This window comes from Mchenga conophoros, linkage group LG15 (assembly GCF_057382185.1).
Source record: "Mchenga conophoros isolate Kocher_MC1m ecotype Shallow Benthic linkage group LG15, M_conophoros_male_GT1.1, whole genome shotgun sequence".
Taxonomy (NCBI): domain Eukaryota; kingdom Metazoa; phylum Chordata; class Actinopteri; order Cichliformes; family Cichlidae; genus Mchenga; species Mchenga conophoros.
In genome coordinates, this window is record NC_140540.1 from 2678597 (window position 1) to 2693816 (window position 15220).

Sequence of the window (15220 nt, forward strand, 5' to 3'; positions counted from 1 at the left end):
AATGCGGAGCAAGGTGGCTTTGAGGATGTTTTACTTCTCGTTCCTCTGAGTTTTATCTTCCTTGGGAATGCAGGATGGCTGTGTGTGCACGTGGTTTGGTAAATAGGAATCCTGTGAAAGGCTGAAGTTGAGCTTTGGGCTGCAGTCATTGTTCTTCAATAACAACTTTCTCCTCTTCGTTTTTTCTTGCTGTCTTGCAGAGCATAGGCAAAGGCTCTTTGTGGTCCATAGATCCAGAGTACAGGCACAACCTGATCCAGGCTCTGAAGAAGACGCCGTACCATCCCTACTCGCCCAGCCTGACCACCCCCTCCACCTCCCCACCCACCCTACCGCAGACATTTCACCACAGGTAAGACGGACCCTCTTATCCACTGACTGAGTGAATCTCGGCCGGTTAATTGATAAACCCGTCGACAGGGAGGGGATGCTGCCAGACTCTCGTCATGCTTGCCTCTCTGAAGAGACTTTAGAGAAATGAACACGTTCAAGAGAATTTGTGGCAGCCACCTGTTCAAAGGTATCATGTACTTGTCGTGTTGAATTGTCTCTTAGGTATGAATGAAATTCAGCGGTGTTCCAGAAATGTCATCCTGAGTCCCGCACATGCTTAAAGTGTTTAACTCTGCTTTTTTCAGCATCTCTCTTCATTCTGTCTTTATTTCTGTTCCAGTCTTTGCTGCTGTGATATTATTTACGTTTTCTACGCCATAACATATGAGTTCCTTTACTTAAAGTAGTGAAGCACAGTATATTTAATATACCAAACAAAACAGCTTAAATGATAAGTCAAATGATCTTAATATAACGGGATAACAGCGGAACTTATTTTAGGTTTAATGTGCCTAATGTTGGAGCAACACTGATATCGGCTGATGTTCATATTTGAGCTAAAATATCGAACCGATTTTATGTGCTACACGGCGCTCAAAAATCTGTAAAACAAATGTTTTTTTAGTACGACTTTGCTAAGCTACGAAGCCGCACCGCACAGCATTACGGCTAAATTCTTTCATCTTTAACAAAATGATCAGCGTTGCTGCTTTACCAGGTGTAACAATGAAGTTTAACATCCAGGCATCCATGAAAACAGAAGTTATTACATATAACAGAGTTAGAAGTTAGCAGGAAGTTAGCTCGCATGATATAGCATGTTCTGAGCATGACTGAGAGATTTCTGAAAACATTTAAACGTACAGCTCTGCTACCACTTCCAAATGAAGACAGGAAACTAAACAGCAGTGACGTTTGTAGGGTTACTGAAGTTGGGCTAGCTGGTATATAATGATGTGCTATGTGATCGCTAGCGACACAGCTATGTTAGCATAATAAGCACAGTGAAGCTGGAGGATGAATGCTAACTTTTTTCCACTCGATAAAAGTTAACGTGAGGGTTCCTGATGGTTAGAGACAAATGCAATCGCATGGCAGGATGCTGTAAACGGACCAAACTTCAGGAGAACAACTGAGATAATCCATCCACAATACGAGGTTAGTCATTAATATACTGCAACAACATGTGAATAGAGCAGCTGCAGAGAATTCAACATTAATGAATCAATGTTACGGAAGTGGAGGAAGCAAGAAGAATGAGTCGACTTATCTGACTGTTTTGTTTCACTTAATGCGCCTTATAATCTGAAAAATATGGTAATCAAGTGTTGCACCTACCAGCTCAAATTCATTGACTCCTTATTGCAGCTGAAGACATCAAAAGTGAGTCTAGTGTTTAAGTTTGTCAAGTTTTTGAATAATTATGTTATAATTGAGATTAGAGTAGCAATCACACTAATCGTTGTTATTGTTTTTCCTAAACTCAAACAGCTTTACTGTACTACTTCCTGCCCTACTAACCACAGAGGAGAAATCAGTCATCTCTAAAATATGAAACTCAGGGATAAAATGCATTTAGTCAACTAGAAATATTCGATTTTGCTGTGTCACAGGATTAGTTTAGTGCCCTGTCTGAGTCTTTGTCCCCGTGGCTAATTGCTTGGGAAAAGTCAGCACAGCTTTCAGCCGCACAAACAATGGAAACCACCTCACACAGTGGCCACAATCAAAAGATGAGCAAATAAACTATTTGAACTTAAACATTAACAATCTCTAAAGTCTTTGGTGTCGACTGTTTATTAGTTTTTCTGTTTCCTAATTCCACACAGCACCTCAACCTCTCTCTTTGTTTGACTCTTTCTAAAAAAGTCGTGGATACTCTGCAATGAAAGGCTGGAAACGGGAGCTTTTTATGAATGTGCGTGCCACTCGGTGGGTTCGCTCTTTTGTTTCACAGTTTTCTAAGGAGGGAGCCGTGGCTGTTTACTCGTGGAATGAAAAAGAAAGTTCTCTGGGTAAATTATCCGGAGAGAGATAAGTTCATTCTCGTAGTATTTATCTGATGTAAGTGGATCTCCGAGAAGCAAATAAAGAGCAAATGAAATGGGGACTTCGGTGCCAGCATCCACATATAACATAAAGCCTGCACTCTCGTCTGCTTGCTTACTCTCTCCATCCTCTCCCTCCATCTGTTACTCTTCACACCCACTCTCTCCAGGCGTTATATACCTGACCTGCACCATCCTTTCCTTAAATCTTTTTGCATGCTCTTTTGATGCAACAACACTTCTGTCCCTCCTCCTATCTCCCTCCCCCCTCAGGCACATCACAGGTAAAAAGCCTTTTTTCTCCCCCCCTCCACCTCACTCTTTCCTCCCCCCTTGTTTTGCCTTTCCTCTGCTCCTACTGTGCCTCTGTTCCACTCATCTCGCTCTCTTGTCTCCTCTTTTAATATCCCACACACCCTCCTGCTCATCCTCAGGCATGCATTACAACTAGTGGGGCACCCAGTACTCCATCTTCTTTATTTATCCCTGCTGTGATTTATTCCCTCTCTCTCCCTCTCCACTCTCTCTCCATCACTTTATCATTCAATTAAATTCCCCTTTGTCTACATTCACTTTATTCTCCGACTTCTCGCAGCCTCCCCCCAAACACACACACATCCCTCCACAGTGCGGCGGCATCCACCTGTGTCGTTTCCTCCACGTCTCTCTCCTCTTCTGACCTCACCTCCTTCCTCCATCCTCTCAGTTTCCAGCACCTTTGCCCATCCCGACTGATACGTCAGAGAGAGCTGCTATGAGTTGCTTTATTTTTTAAATATTTTTCATTATTATTGTTTCATTTATCCGCTCCTTCTATTTTTTGTCTCTCTGCGACTACACAGCCACTGCCAGCCCTACAACCCGCTCCACGGTTGATCCGGGTAGGTTGGCTTGCAGAGCCAGTGGACTGTGTAAGACAGAATAATTGGTTCACCGTAAAATGTAAAAGTGTCATTTTGAACAATGAGGTATGTGGAAGTGGAACAAATTGGAGGCTGGATTTGGAACATGCACGGGAGGGCGGAGGGGTGCAGGGAGAGGTCGGAGTGTGGAGGGGTAGTTGTTCATTTGCGTCGTGGCACACAGCAGGAGATGAGAGTGTGTTTCTCGGTTTGAGCCGAGCTGCAGGTCCACTGAGACGCTGCACCTGAAGAGCATCCCCCCGTGTCTGTGTATGTCCAGTTATTTCATTGCTTAATCCCAGTTTCGATGTAAGCTGATGCCTGTGAGCGCTTTGTTTTCTCTGACAGTTACTGGAAAAACTCAAAGAGATTTGAGTGATATAAATCAGGGTACTGCAGCACAAGAAGACACCAGAACACAGTGGACGCGGTGTTGTGAAGAATAAATGAGACAATTCAACAGGTTATTGTGATTCTCCGAGTTTTCAGTATGAAGTTAAAGAGAATTCACTTATTACTGGTGAGAGGAAATGATGAGATTTATACGTTTCCCTCCAGTTCTGACCTCTGATTCAACAACATGAATATTTGTTATAATAATAGACAAGTTGTTGGTGTGCTTTAGACAGCAGTTGAATGTAAATGCACAATCACAGCATGCTCTCCACTCTGGACCTGCTGGATCAAAAAGTTCATAAAGACTAAAAACTAAAGCTTTACTCAATATAAGCACTTTGGAAAGAATTTATTATTAGTGTTTAAACAGACTGGTGTGAAATGAAAGAGTTCAGAGGTCAAGAATTATTAATATTTCCGTTCATAGCAGCAGAAGAACAAGCAGACAGAAAAAAATGGTCATAAATGGCACTTTTTTTCTTGTTAAAAAGACTGTATATAAAAGATGGCACTATCACCTTGACATCACAATCTTGTTCTGTGGAACAACATGTAACATACCCGTAAGCAACGTTTACATTACAAGCTTTCCACGCTGTAAATCAAAAATAAGGCTCAGGGGCCAAATTAAGCCCAGCAGAGACACCAAGCTGGTCCACTGAACAACAAGTTTTACAACCTTTTATTACAGGTTTAAGGCATATTGACTTCACTTTGCAGAGAGGAAGATGACACCTTATCTTTTTAGTGTTTTTGACCTTGGATACCAATTTCATGAAAAAACAGGCAACTCAGGGTAAAGTTACGAATCAACAAGGGCTTTGAACTAAATAAGCCATTCTTCACTATATGCACAGAGTCAGTGGTTGTTATGGCGATGGATCTGTCAGTGTTTCTCACTCGTTTCGCATTAAAACAAAGCGAGCTTTACTTGCAGATGCAGATCGTGTGCCTTTAAGTTGGATTGCAGTTTCACCCTCATCTTCTATCACAAAGATGAATTATTAAACATTACTTTAGATTTTTTGTGCGTGTGTTTTATCAGAAGTGTAGCGCTACCGTTTCACTCTGAAAAAGGTGCTACGTTACGTCTTTCAATGTCTGGCATTAGCTTTGTCCTTTATATGTATCCTGGAACTCAAGTCCAATCAATATAACACAATATCTCTCTCAACAGCTCTCACGCTCAAGAATATTATGTTATGAAGTGTAATGACCGTGAATGGTTGCACAGCATGTCTATTATGTTAAGGTCAAGGACTGTCTCAAGCCGCTCTATACAGCACAGAAGTGGGAGATGAACACGGGGAGTGATAGAGATAGATAGGAGGAAGTGGCTGAGAAGGGTTGTGGGGTGGGGTGGAGGGGGGGTGTAGCTGGAGTGCAGTGACGCTCCTTTGTCCTCTGCTGTTTGTCGCTCGCACCTCTCGCCTTTTCATGGCTATAATAACTCACACCACAGCAGCCAGCCCCCACGTGCTGTGTGCGCCAGAATATGGGTGTGTGTGTGTGTGTGTGTGTGTGTGTGTGTGTGTGTGTGTGTGTGTGTGTGAGAGAGAGAGAGAGACTCTGCTCACTTAAGTGTCTCAGTCCAGCTCTGTGCTATTCATGCTTTTTTTAAATGGGTGTGTGTGTCTGACACATGTAATGGTGTGTGTGTGTGTGTGTGTGTGTGTGTGTGTGTGTGTGTGTGTGTGTGTGTGTGTGTGTGTGTGTGTGTGTGTGTGTGTGAGAGAGAGACAGAGCATGCTGGGTAGGAGGTCAGCTCTATGGTGCATTCCTTCACACCCCATCAGCATCTGGATGGAAGGAGGAGGAGGGGGTCTCTACCTCCAGTTCTCTCTCCTCCCTTTTCTCCCGAGTGAGGGGATGTTGAAGGAGGGGAGCGGCGAGTTTAGCCCCTCGCCCACCGCATTAAATGCACAGGGGTCGTCTTGGCAACGGGAACGCCACCATGGCAACACATGTAGTATAAGTCAGGTGCTGTCGCGCTGCAAACCCATTTGTTGAGAAAGGGAGGGAGAGAGAGAGGTGAGGCGGGGAAGAGGGGAGAGACAGACAGAGAGAGAGAGATGGGGGTGAGACGGGCGGGAGTGGGGGGGCTAGGGAAAACAGACAGGCTGTTAGCACAGGAAAAATATGTTATCGCCGTGGCAACGCAATGTGGCAACTCTCCATGGCAACAGCAGGTGGCTCAGGGGCTGAAATTTGCTGCTTCCGCTGCGTTTGTATGCGTGTGTGAACAGTAAATATCTGCGTGTGTGCGTCCATCTTTCCCCGGCATCTGGCGAGGTGAGAACCGCTTCACGAGTGCAGACGTGAATCCTCTCATTCAGCAACATAAAAACACAACTCGTGCTACAAAGGAAACTCTCCAAATGAGTGGAAGCAAGTTCACAGCGTTCCCCAGGTGTTTTCTGTGCCCTGTCTGTGTGTGTGTGTGATACCAGTGTTGACTGTGTTTGAGAGACGGCTCGTCTGACTGGGAGAAAAGCTCGTCTGACTGGGAGCTAAAGACCACTCAACCTGGAAAAGCCCCCCCCAACGCTCTGTCTTTAAATTACAGATCCAGCAGCATCCCTTTTGTGTGTATGTGTGAGTGGAGATATCTCTCTATGTGAGAAATGCCGTCATTACCTCCCTCATTAGTGGTGCAATGATCACCTAAACCGAGTCGCCGGCTTTGTGTTTTCCTGTGTGTGTGTTTTAATGTGTCGCGCGCGCCGTATACAGATCGGTCTTAAACATGGCTGTCTGGCATGAGTGCGTGTTAAGTGTTTGCGAGCTGATGATTTCTTTCTTTCTTTTTTCTTTCTTTTTTTTAATGTGTGTGAATGGACGAGTGGCGGGCGGTGGGGGGCTGTCATGAGAAATTACCCCCATGGACTACAGCGTCGAGGCTGTAATTCTCCGAGGTAATCACAGGGAATAATGGCAACAGTGGGACACCCGGGAATCTAATCACTATAATCAGAAGCACTGGCTTATGGGCTCAAATTCCTGCCTTGCTATCCGCCTCGTGATGAAGCCGGCTGGGCTGGTTGGCTGCTGCGACGCGATCAAATGATTGACCAGTTTTCTCTCCTCTCTCCTTTCTAGTCCTCCGTTGTGGTCGGGGAGTCCCCTCTTCAGAAAGAACGGAGGAGTACTCCTACAAGGTACTGTTTCACCTCCGAGTGTGTGTGTGTGTGTGTGTGTGTGTGTGTGTGTGTGTGTGTGTGTGTGTGTGTGTGTGTGTGTGATCTCCCGCCTGTTTCTTTCTTTCTCTCTGTCTCACCCGCTTCCTCTCTCCTCCTCCTCTCTCCCTCCACCCTCTACGGATGTGCCAACTCCAATCATCTCAATTCCAAATCCCTCTTTTTAGAAGCGCACCTTGAGAATACTGAGTGCTGAGTTCTGACACTTGGCTCAGCACCAAGTGTTTTCCAAGTTTGTGGAGAAAAAAAATTTATAAAAAGGGGGGGGGGGGGGGGGGGGGAGAGGAGTGATCGAGACACGGCGAGCAAGGCAGGGAGAGAAAGAAAGGAAGAAAATCTGAGCTTCAAATCAGAGGCTGGGGAGCAATCCCCTTCCCTCCTTTGCTCATCTAGTGCAACATATGTACAGTCTCACTTTATTTTTACTCCTGTGCACCCCCCACCCCCCATTTCCCATTATTCCTTGCCTCCCCTCCCTGCCGAACACCCCCCACCCTTCCCTGGTGGTTGGACGGCCGTTTAAATGGACATTCAATCCCAATCAGGGAGCACTCCAGGAGCTCGCTGGGCTGCCGAGCCCTAAATGGAGGAGGAAATGGATACATTAGGCGTCTGCGGCGCGCCCTCCATCGCCGCTGATAATGGAGTAGTAATGGTCAAGGAGCCGGGCTTGGAGAGAGTGTCTGAAAACCTGGACTCCCTCTGGACACACACAGAGAGTCTGAGTGATGCGTCTGAACAGCTGGACAGATGGACGGATGGAAAGAAAGGGGTGGAAAGCTGATTTGGGAGTGCGCATGTCAGGAGGAAACACAGGAGAAAAAAGTCATTTCTTTTTTTTAATTTTCCTTTTTTAATGTGTGTCTGAAAGGAGCGAGTGCAGGAATGGACAGGTGGGAGCGTCAGAGGCAGCAGGGACGGGAAAGCTGTGAGAGACAGCCAGAGGCAAAGACGAGGGAAGAGTCGGGGTGGGGGTGGTCGGGTGCCAGAGCGAGCGAGTTTGGGGCTGTTAGTGCCCTCAGTTATTACTTCCATGTCCCATTCCCAGAGCTTTCAGAGCTGCTCCGCTCTGAGGTGATGTGTCCTGAAATGTGCCTCTCCCCGCTCGACGTGGAAGAATGCAAGGACAATGGCTGGGAGCCGAGTGCTCGACGCAACCTATCACCCCACCTCCACGAGGTTCATTATTCAGTAGCTCTAAATTATAAAGCTTCTGCTCGGTCTAAGTGCTCTTTTTAAACTCAAAGTTCTATCATTTCTGGAGCTAACTCATTTGGAACCAGCTCTGGGCCGTTATTAACCTGTCAGCTGCAAATGAAGGGTGTATCCAAGTCAATAGAAAAATTGACCAGCTTGTAAATGATTCATCGCAGGCAAACCGGTGCATCACAATCGCTTCAAACAAGCATCGGCTTTATGTCTGTTGACAGATATCTATTGACAAATGATTACCAGCAATTCCAGCAGGACTGCAAATCCCGCCAAATGGTGGGAACTCATATGCTTGTACATTTCTCCATAGGTTTGCTGTTCTAGTAAATGATAAGCCGTTACAGGAAGCGCACTGTTGCTGCAGTAGCAGAGGTGAAAGTTAAGTACAATTTGGAGGAATTCAAGAAAAAAAAATATTTACGACATTTTTTTATCAGCTGAGTTAATTTGCCTTTTAGGCTTAAATCATAACTAACAAGTGAAATGCTGCCCAAAGTTAATTAACGACCTGATGTTGTGTAAAATTCTTATAATTATCTTCAAAACAGCCGGCTGCAATATTAAAATTAGCTGAAGATGTAAATAAAAGTGGCAAACCTGCACTAAGTCAGTATGTTATAATACATATAAAATGAATCATCTCTCTGCTCTGCTTTTGCAAAACTTCATTATTATCAGTATTTATGTTTGATGTGGAAGAAAAATCTAGAAAAGCACGTGATATAAAATATATGGAGCCGAGTAAAAACTAGATCGTGATGATTATGTATGCATGTGTACTTATTCAAACCAGGTACTTCAGTAAAAGAAAGGTTCCACCTGTCTTGTCGGGTCTTTTTGCACTGCAGCGTTGACGCTTTTACTCAAGTCTAAATACATCTTCCAGCGCCGTGTAGGTGTGATTTAAAAAATCTAAAACGTTCAGCAACTTTGGTTCAAAAGTGGCCATCCTGCCCTCCAAGACCATCTCCAGTCCTGTGCTGTTTTAAGATTGCACCCAGGAAGTCCTGCTCTCCGTACTACTGGATCTGCTCCTGTGTCAAACTCAAATATGAACTTCCAAAATCTCTGATGTTGAGCAACAGTTTTGTTGAACTGGCCAAAAAAAGCTTTTATTTGTGACAGGTTTGCTGAACTTTTTCATTACGCCTCATATGAGGTGTAGACAAAATAATGAAAGACTTCATGAAACAGGAATTAAGGCACAGGATTCAAAATCCTCAATAATGTATGCAGCTTACACTGGTTCATTCAATTCAGTGTTGTTTATTTATATAGCACCTGTCGCCTCAAATCGATTTACATTATATGGTAAAGACCCTCCGGTGACACAGAGAAAACACCAACAATCAGACGAGTCGCTGTGAGCAAGAACTTGGCAACAAGGGGGACGAAAAACTCCCTTTTAACAGGAAGAAACCTCCAACAGAACCAGGCTCAGGGAGTGTGAAGAGAGCCAGAGATCAATAATAAACAATAATAATACTTGAATAACGTCAGACCCTCCCTGCCTGGTACATGCAGTTCTCTTACAGGCCTGTTCCCGTGTTTTCTAGCACGTCTGTTCTAAAATGTGTGGTCTTTTGCCCTAAACCGAGAGAACGCCGATGACATAATCAGGGTTACTTTCTCATGCTTTGAAGTGCTCCCTCTCTCCAGAGCCACAGAAGATACTTTACAACAGCATTCTCAGGATAAGAAGAGCTCCTCATGTCAAGTAAACTCTGCTTCAAGTATAAAATTGATGTAATATCCCTCAAAGCTAAAACGAGACTAAAAGAGTTCTAAGAAGCCTATCGTTGCGCATACTGAAGATCAAAATAGGCGTAGAGGAAACATTTGAAAATCACAGGTGCTGATTAGATTTCAGCCTGATAACGCCTGTTTGTAGTTGTGTTTAAAGGGCTTTTTTTCAAGTCCGAGTAATCGAGTGTTGCTTTTATTTATTTTAATCTCCCACCCCTGCAAGTTATAGCAGATGTCAGTCAGCCAACCACTTAAACACTCGGCTGTAGCGTCAGATAGACAAGCCAGTTAGACATCCAGTTAAACTGCCAGCAACTTCAGCCCACCAGCAATCCAGTCCGTCAGTCAGCCAGTCAGTCAGACACCATTAGTATGCATCCTGCCCTCAGACTTTAACACACAGCAGCCAGGCCGGGGGAGAGGCGGGAGGCGGGGGTGGGACACGTTTTGACTGAGCGAGAGGCCACGTTCAAACGGTTGCATTCTCAAGGTCTGCTGGGAGTAACCTTTGACCCTTTGCACTCCACGTGTGTGTGTGTGTGAATTCAGCGAGTGTTTGTGTGTTTTGGTGCCTCTGCTGGCCGCGTGGAGACTGCAGCCTGCAGGGCCATGTGGAACTCATTTAACAGGAGAGCAGAGGAGGTTGAATGCGTTTACGGCACATGAGAGGGGAGGGAGGCCGAGGGCTCTCGCTCGTCCTGGAAAACAGGCAGGCAGGGAGACAGGCGGCAGGCGAAGACGTAGGAAGCAGACAGAAAAGGCAGAGCAGCTGACCAGACATCGGAAAAAGACAGACTAGAGGATATTTTCTCTCCAGGAAAAAAGAGATAGAAATGCAGACAGACACCTTTTCTTGTCTGTTCATACATTTCTTTCTCTTGTTTTCTGCTTCCAACCACACAGAGCTTTTTTTCCTCTGCCTTTCTCCAAGCTTGTAAAATGTAATGCTCGATCTCAGCGAGCGGGGACGGGCTTTGGGAGTGCTGCCTGGTCTTTCTCAGCTTAGTTTGTCACCTCATATCCACAGCATATGTCCCAGGTTTTTTACCTGTGGCGTCGGCGTGCGTGCTCGGTTGGAGATATGAGTCACCACTATACATAGAATGACAGATCGATGCACAGAGGGGAAAAAATCAACAAGTGAGGATGGAAGAAAGAAATTCAAACAGTCAGCAGAGCGAGGAGGTGAATGTAGAGGTCACATATGTAAGAGGAGCTCGCACCTATAGTAGAGGTTATATGTATGTGTGTGCAGATGTGTGCATCTAGGATAAACTGCTGTTGCTGAGGTGTGAGAGCCCATGTCAAACATTTCTCTCTCTCTCACTGTTTTCACTCATGAAATCTAGACAAGACTGAATCTGGACGTCGCCCACTGGTTTGGGCTCAGCTGCATTAGCCAGTGATGAAAGATAAAGCAGATGCAGTTCCGCACATGGCCACTAGAGGCTCACTCCCAATAACATGTCAGTCCCCTTGGATCTCCATGTTAAAATGTCCCGATTTACAGTCTGATACAAACAGCTGTTTTGGTTTGTATATTACATTTATGCTTATGTTGTTTTTAATAACATACAATTTAATTCTTATTTAAGCTTAAAGTTTGCACCAGGTGTCACCTCAGCTAATCCAGCCCACTGAATTTGCTGTGTTTGTGCCTTTTCGGCGATAATTAGCAAAATAATGAGTCTTACAGTGTTACCACCAGACTAAGAACTTTGAGTTCTACTTTGTTCGTGTGTTACTTAAAACTAATTAGTAGATATCAGTGTTTGTTTGTTGTTTATGGAAGCAGCTTGCTAGCCAAACCTGCCATCTAGGTCAGTGGTCCCCAACCCCCGGGCCACGGACCGGTACCGGTCCTCGAGTCGTTTGGTTCCGGGCCGCGCGAGTTGAGGCTCGGGTGTGAAATTTATGGTTTTCAGGGTTTTTATCGTTAACTCTGTTTCCCTGGGTCTTTCCCGTGTTGTAGTTGTGTGTCTTATTTTGAAAGAAATATTCACACGTTACCATAGCAACCAGAGAGCATTAAGGGGCAGAGAGGAGGATGTGACTCTCAATGTTGTTGGCGCATTTCAGGAGGATGCTGCTAATAAAGTTACACAATTAAACAGCGAATTCATGTTTATTATTTACAAAATAGCACAGTTTTTGTCTCGGTCGTATCATTTTATTTTGTTGTATTTATCCGTGACACAAGGCCAGTGACTTTGCTCATCTTTTATGCACAGTCTGTTATCGAGGCAAGTTTAAAGCAGGCTGACACACAGCAACCAGCCGTTTGTGATGAGGTTTCAAACAGAGCCGCCTGCTCTGCTCTCACATTCGAGAACTGATGCATTAAAGATTGTTTACCGTCCACCGAACCGACGCGTCTGCTCGATAACGTCGTGAAAAGTTTAGGGTGCGAACTAAGAAACGGCTTCTCTGCCCTGCTTTCCCAGAGTGGTAGATCCCTTCTGATGCATGATCTACCACTCTGTGGCATGTGGAAAGGGAACCGTTGCTATGGTAACCCAAAGCCTGACTGGAACGAGAGGTGGGGAGGAGAAAGGGTGGGTGCGTGTCAACCCGGGGAGACCACTGCCCACACGCACACATCCATGCAGTGAGTGATCAAGATTACAAAAGAGACTCTGTGCAGGGACTTACTTATAAGGTTATGGAGAGCAGAGCTGGAGATATCAGGGGCAGAGCCGCGCTAACAGGAGTCAATAAGATTACTGTGGACACAGGCGGCCAGAGAGAGGCAGCAGACGCACACTTACAATGACAAAATCATAATGCACGAGTGTTCGTGTGTGTGTGTGGCAACATGAACCAAATATACAAGATTGCTTTCCACATGGGGGGGGACTTGTATGTTTTAATGAGCTTGTGGTTCTCGAGGCAAATTAAATTTCTGCTCATAACATCGATCATAAATTCACTGTATGGGCTGAGATTTAACCCCTCCTCCCAAAAATGCTTCAGCTGCAGTGTATTGATGGCTTGATGAACGGTGTTCACAGTCACACCTTAACAAATGTTTCTGCGGCAGACAAAAGGAAACAGCAGGTCATCGTTTGCGAAACACAAACTGACCCCAGAGATGAAAATGACAGCTGTTCCAGGGAACTGGGATGACTGTGGTGAGCAGCCAGCCTTGAATAATGAGAGCTTTTGGATCAGATGTACGCTCTTCTTTTCTCTTCTCTTCAAAGTGTATAATCTGTGTAGAAACTATATATAGATTCACATAAATTACAATTAAAGCTTAAAACCTGTTTAGATCTTCCTTCTGGTCTGCCACAGTCCAGTCTGAGTAGGAAACCAGAGACAAGACTTTGGCCTCGGTGGAAAATCTGAAATGGCTTAAGAAACAAATTATCATGTGGAACTTCTTAATGTTTGTCTTAAATCTGAAATGTTTTTCCAGCTGAGGCATTGTTGTAAACTAGAAAAAGTTCTAGTATATACTTAAACACCCTGAATACTAAAAAAACTTTTTACATTATTTCTCCAGCATCTTGATTGCAGGTTAGCTGTAAAAGTTTACTTTGTCTACCCTTAGTTTACAATCTCTTTCATAATTACAAATTAAAACCATATGTCGAAATTTCACAGACCTGAGTCACTGCGCGATTCATTGGGGAAGATGTTTTTATCGCTGTATTACTGAAAGTTAGATGACTGTTTTTAAACAGCACTTTTAATCACTTTTCTTTATTATGATGATCAGCTGGTTCTTATATAGCATTTTTCTACACTAGCTGATGACTCAGAGCGCTTTATACAACATGCTTCAATCACCCAAGCACTATTTTTTATCCTTAAGTGATTTAACTGTAACACATACTCTGATGATGGATGCATCGGAGAGAAACTTGGGGTTAGTAACTTGCCCGAGGATATTTGGCATGCAGACTGGAGCAGCCATGGACTGAACCACCAACCTTCTGACTAGTAGCTGTTCTGCCTCCTGAGTATTTTTAACCCAGTGCTGTATTTACATTTATTCTTTCAGTGATTACTTTGGTTATATTTGCCATCTCTTTTATCTATTCTTCATGATTTGTGGTTAGCTCGGCGTTTTCATTCTTTATAGTTTTGTATATAAGAATTTTTGGGGCAGCTGGAAAACACTTTGCATAAACGCCTGTTCTACACACATAAAAGTGACTTTATTTGAAAGACTGAAGCTTCTTAAATGTTGTCAACTGTCTGTACTTTAAATATGAAGCTACAGCTAGCAGCCGGTTAGCTTGGTGTAGCGTGAAGAGAGGAAAGAAAAGCTAACAGTCAGGGTGGTTCTCTTTAAAGTTAATATAAACTGTCTGCCACCAGACAGCAACTTTTAGGAAATCAAAAATAAATGAATATATATCATATTTTTTGTTGTTTAAGTGTTTCTATCTTATGCTAAACTGAGCTAATTTAAGCTAACTAGCGCTGCACTGCAGCTCTACATTTACCGTACAATCACGAGAATAATATCAATCTTCTTACGTAACTCTCAGCAAAAAGGAGCAACTAAGCTAATTTCCATACATTAGCTGCACACACACGATATTAAAATATCAAGGTGAAAGGTTGGACGTTTTTCTGCCTGCTGTTAGATTGGCTCAGGTTTGTAAGCCGTAACCTTCGTCTGTCACTACAGATTTTTAGGCCCAAGTTGTTCCGAAGCCAGTCCATTTCCACGACCGTGTGTTTCAGGATGTTGTCTGTGTGGGTTTCTTTCTCCAGTGACCTCTCTGTATTCTGCACCAGTCACATCATGCTTCAATGTGGTGACCACATTAGCGAGGTGATTAGCAGCACCTGTCTTTGCCAGTAGAAAAGCTTGGCTTTCCAGACATGAGAATTCAATCTTTGTCTCATTAGTCTGCAGAAAGTATCGTTTGGTAAACTCCAGGTGGGCTTGCCATATGCCTGTTTTTTCAGCGGAGTAAAATGGCACTTAGGCAGAGTGCCGCAGAGTTGTCCTTCTGGTGGGTTCTTTAGTTTCTTTGAAAATTGGTTTGCGTGACCACTGGCTACACTTCCTCCTCCCTGACCAAGGCTTTTCTTGCCTAGACCAGATGGACGACTGTTGGAAGACAAACTTCTTCCACAACAATAGAGCTCGCTGCCCAACGCAGTCGGATGTCGCAGGTCTGCTGAGGGTTCTTTGAGCTTCTTACTGTGGCGTTAACACTGATCTGTTGAGCTACTAGTTCACCTTCAAGTTTAATGCTAATGATGGAAGTCTTATAGGCCATTTGTCATGTGATCAAGTAGTTAAAAGTTAGTTGAAAAAGTCATGATAACTATTATATTCATGTCTGACACAAAGAAATGGAAGTCTTGTTGCCTAGATAACCACTGAATGTATTTGCCACACAGCCATTAATCAGTAAAAGAC

General features: G+C 44.2%; 1 protein-coding gene across 3 annotated transcripts in view; it reads left to right on the top strand.

The window, feature by feature from the left end:
- The window catches only part of ches1 (checkpoint suppressor 1), a 63698-nt gene that overhangs the window by 42802 nt on the left and 5676 nt on the right, over window positions 1–15220 (top strand). For all 3 annotated transcript variants that reach the window (XM_085245999.1, XM_085246001.1, XM_085246000.1), the window contains exons 3-4: window positions 201–352; window positions 6779–6837. In XM_085245999.1, the coding sequence (XP_085102125.1) occupies window positions 201–352; window positions 6779–6837 (211 nt within the window). The remainder of the gene's footprint in view (window positions 1–200; window positions 353–6778; window positions 6838–15220) is intronic.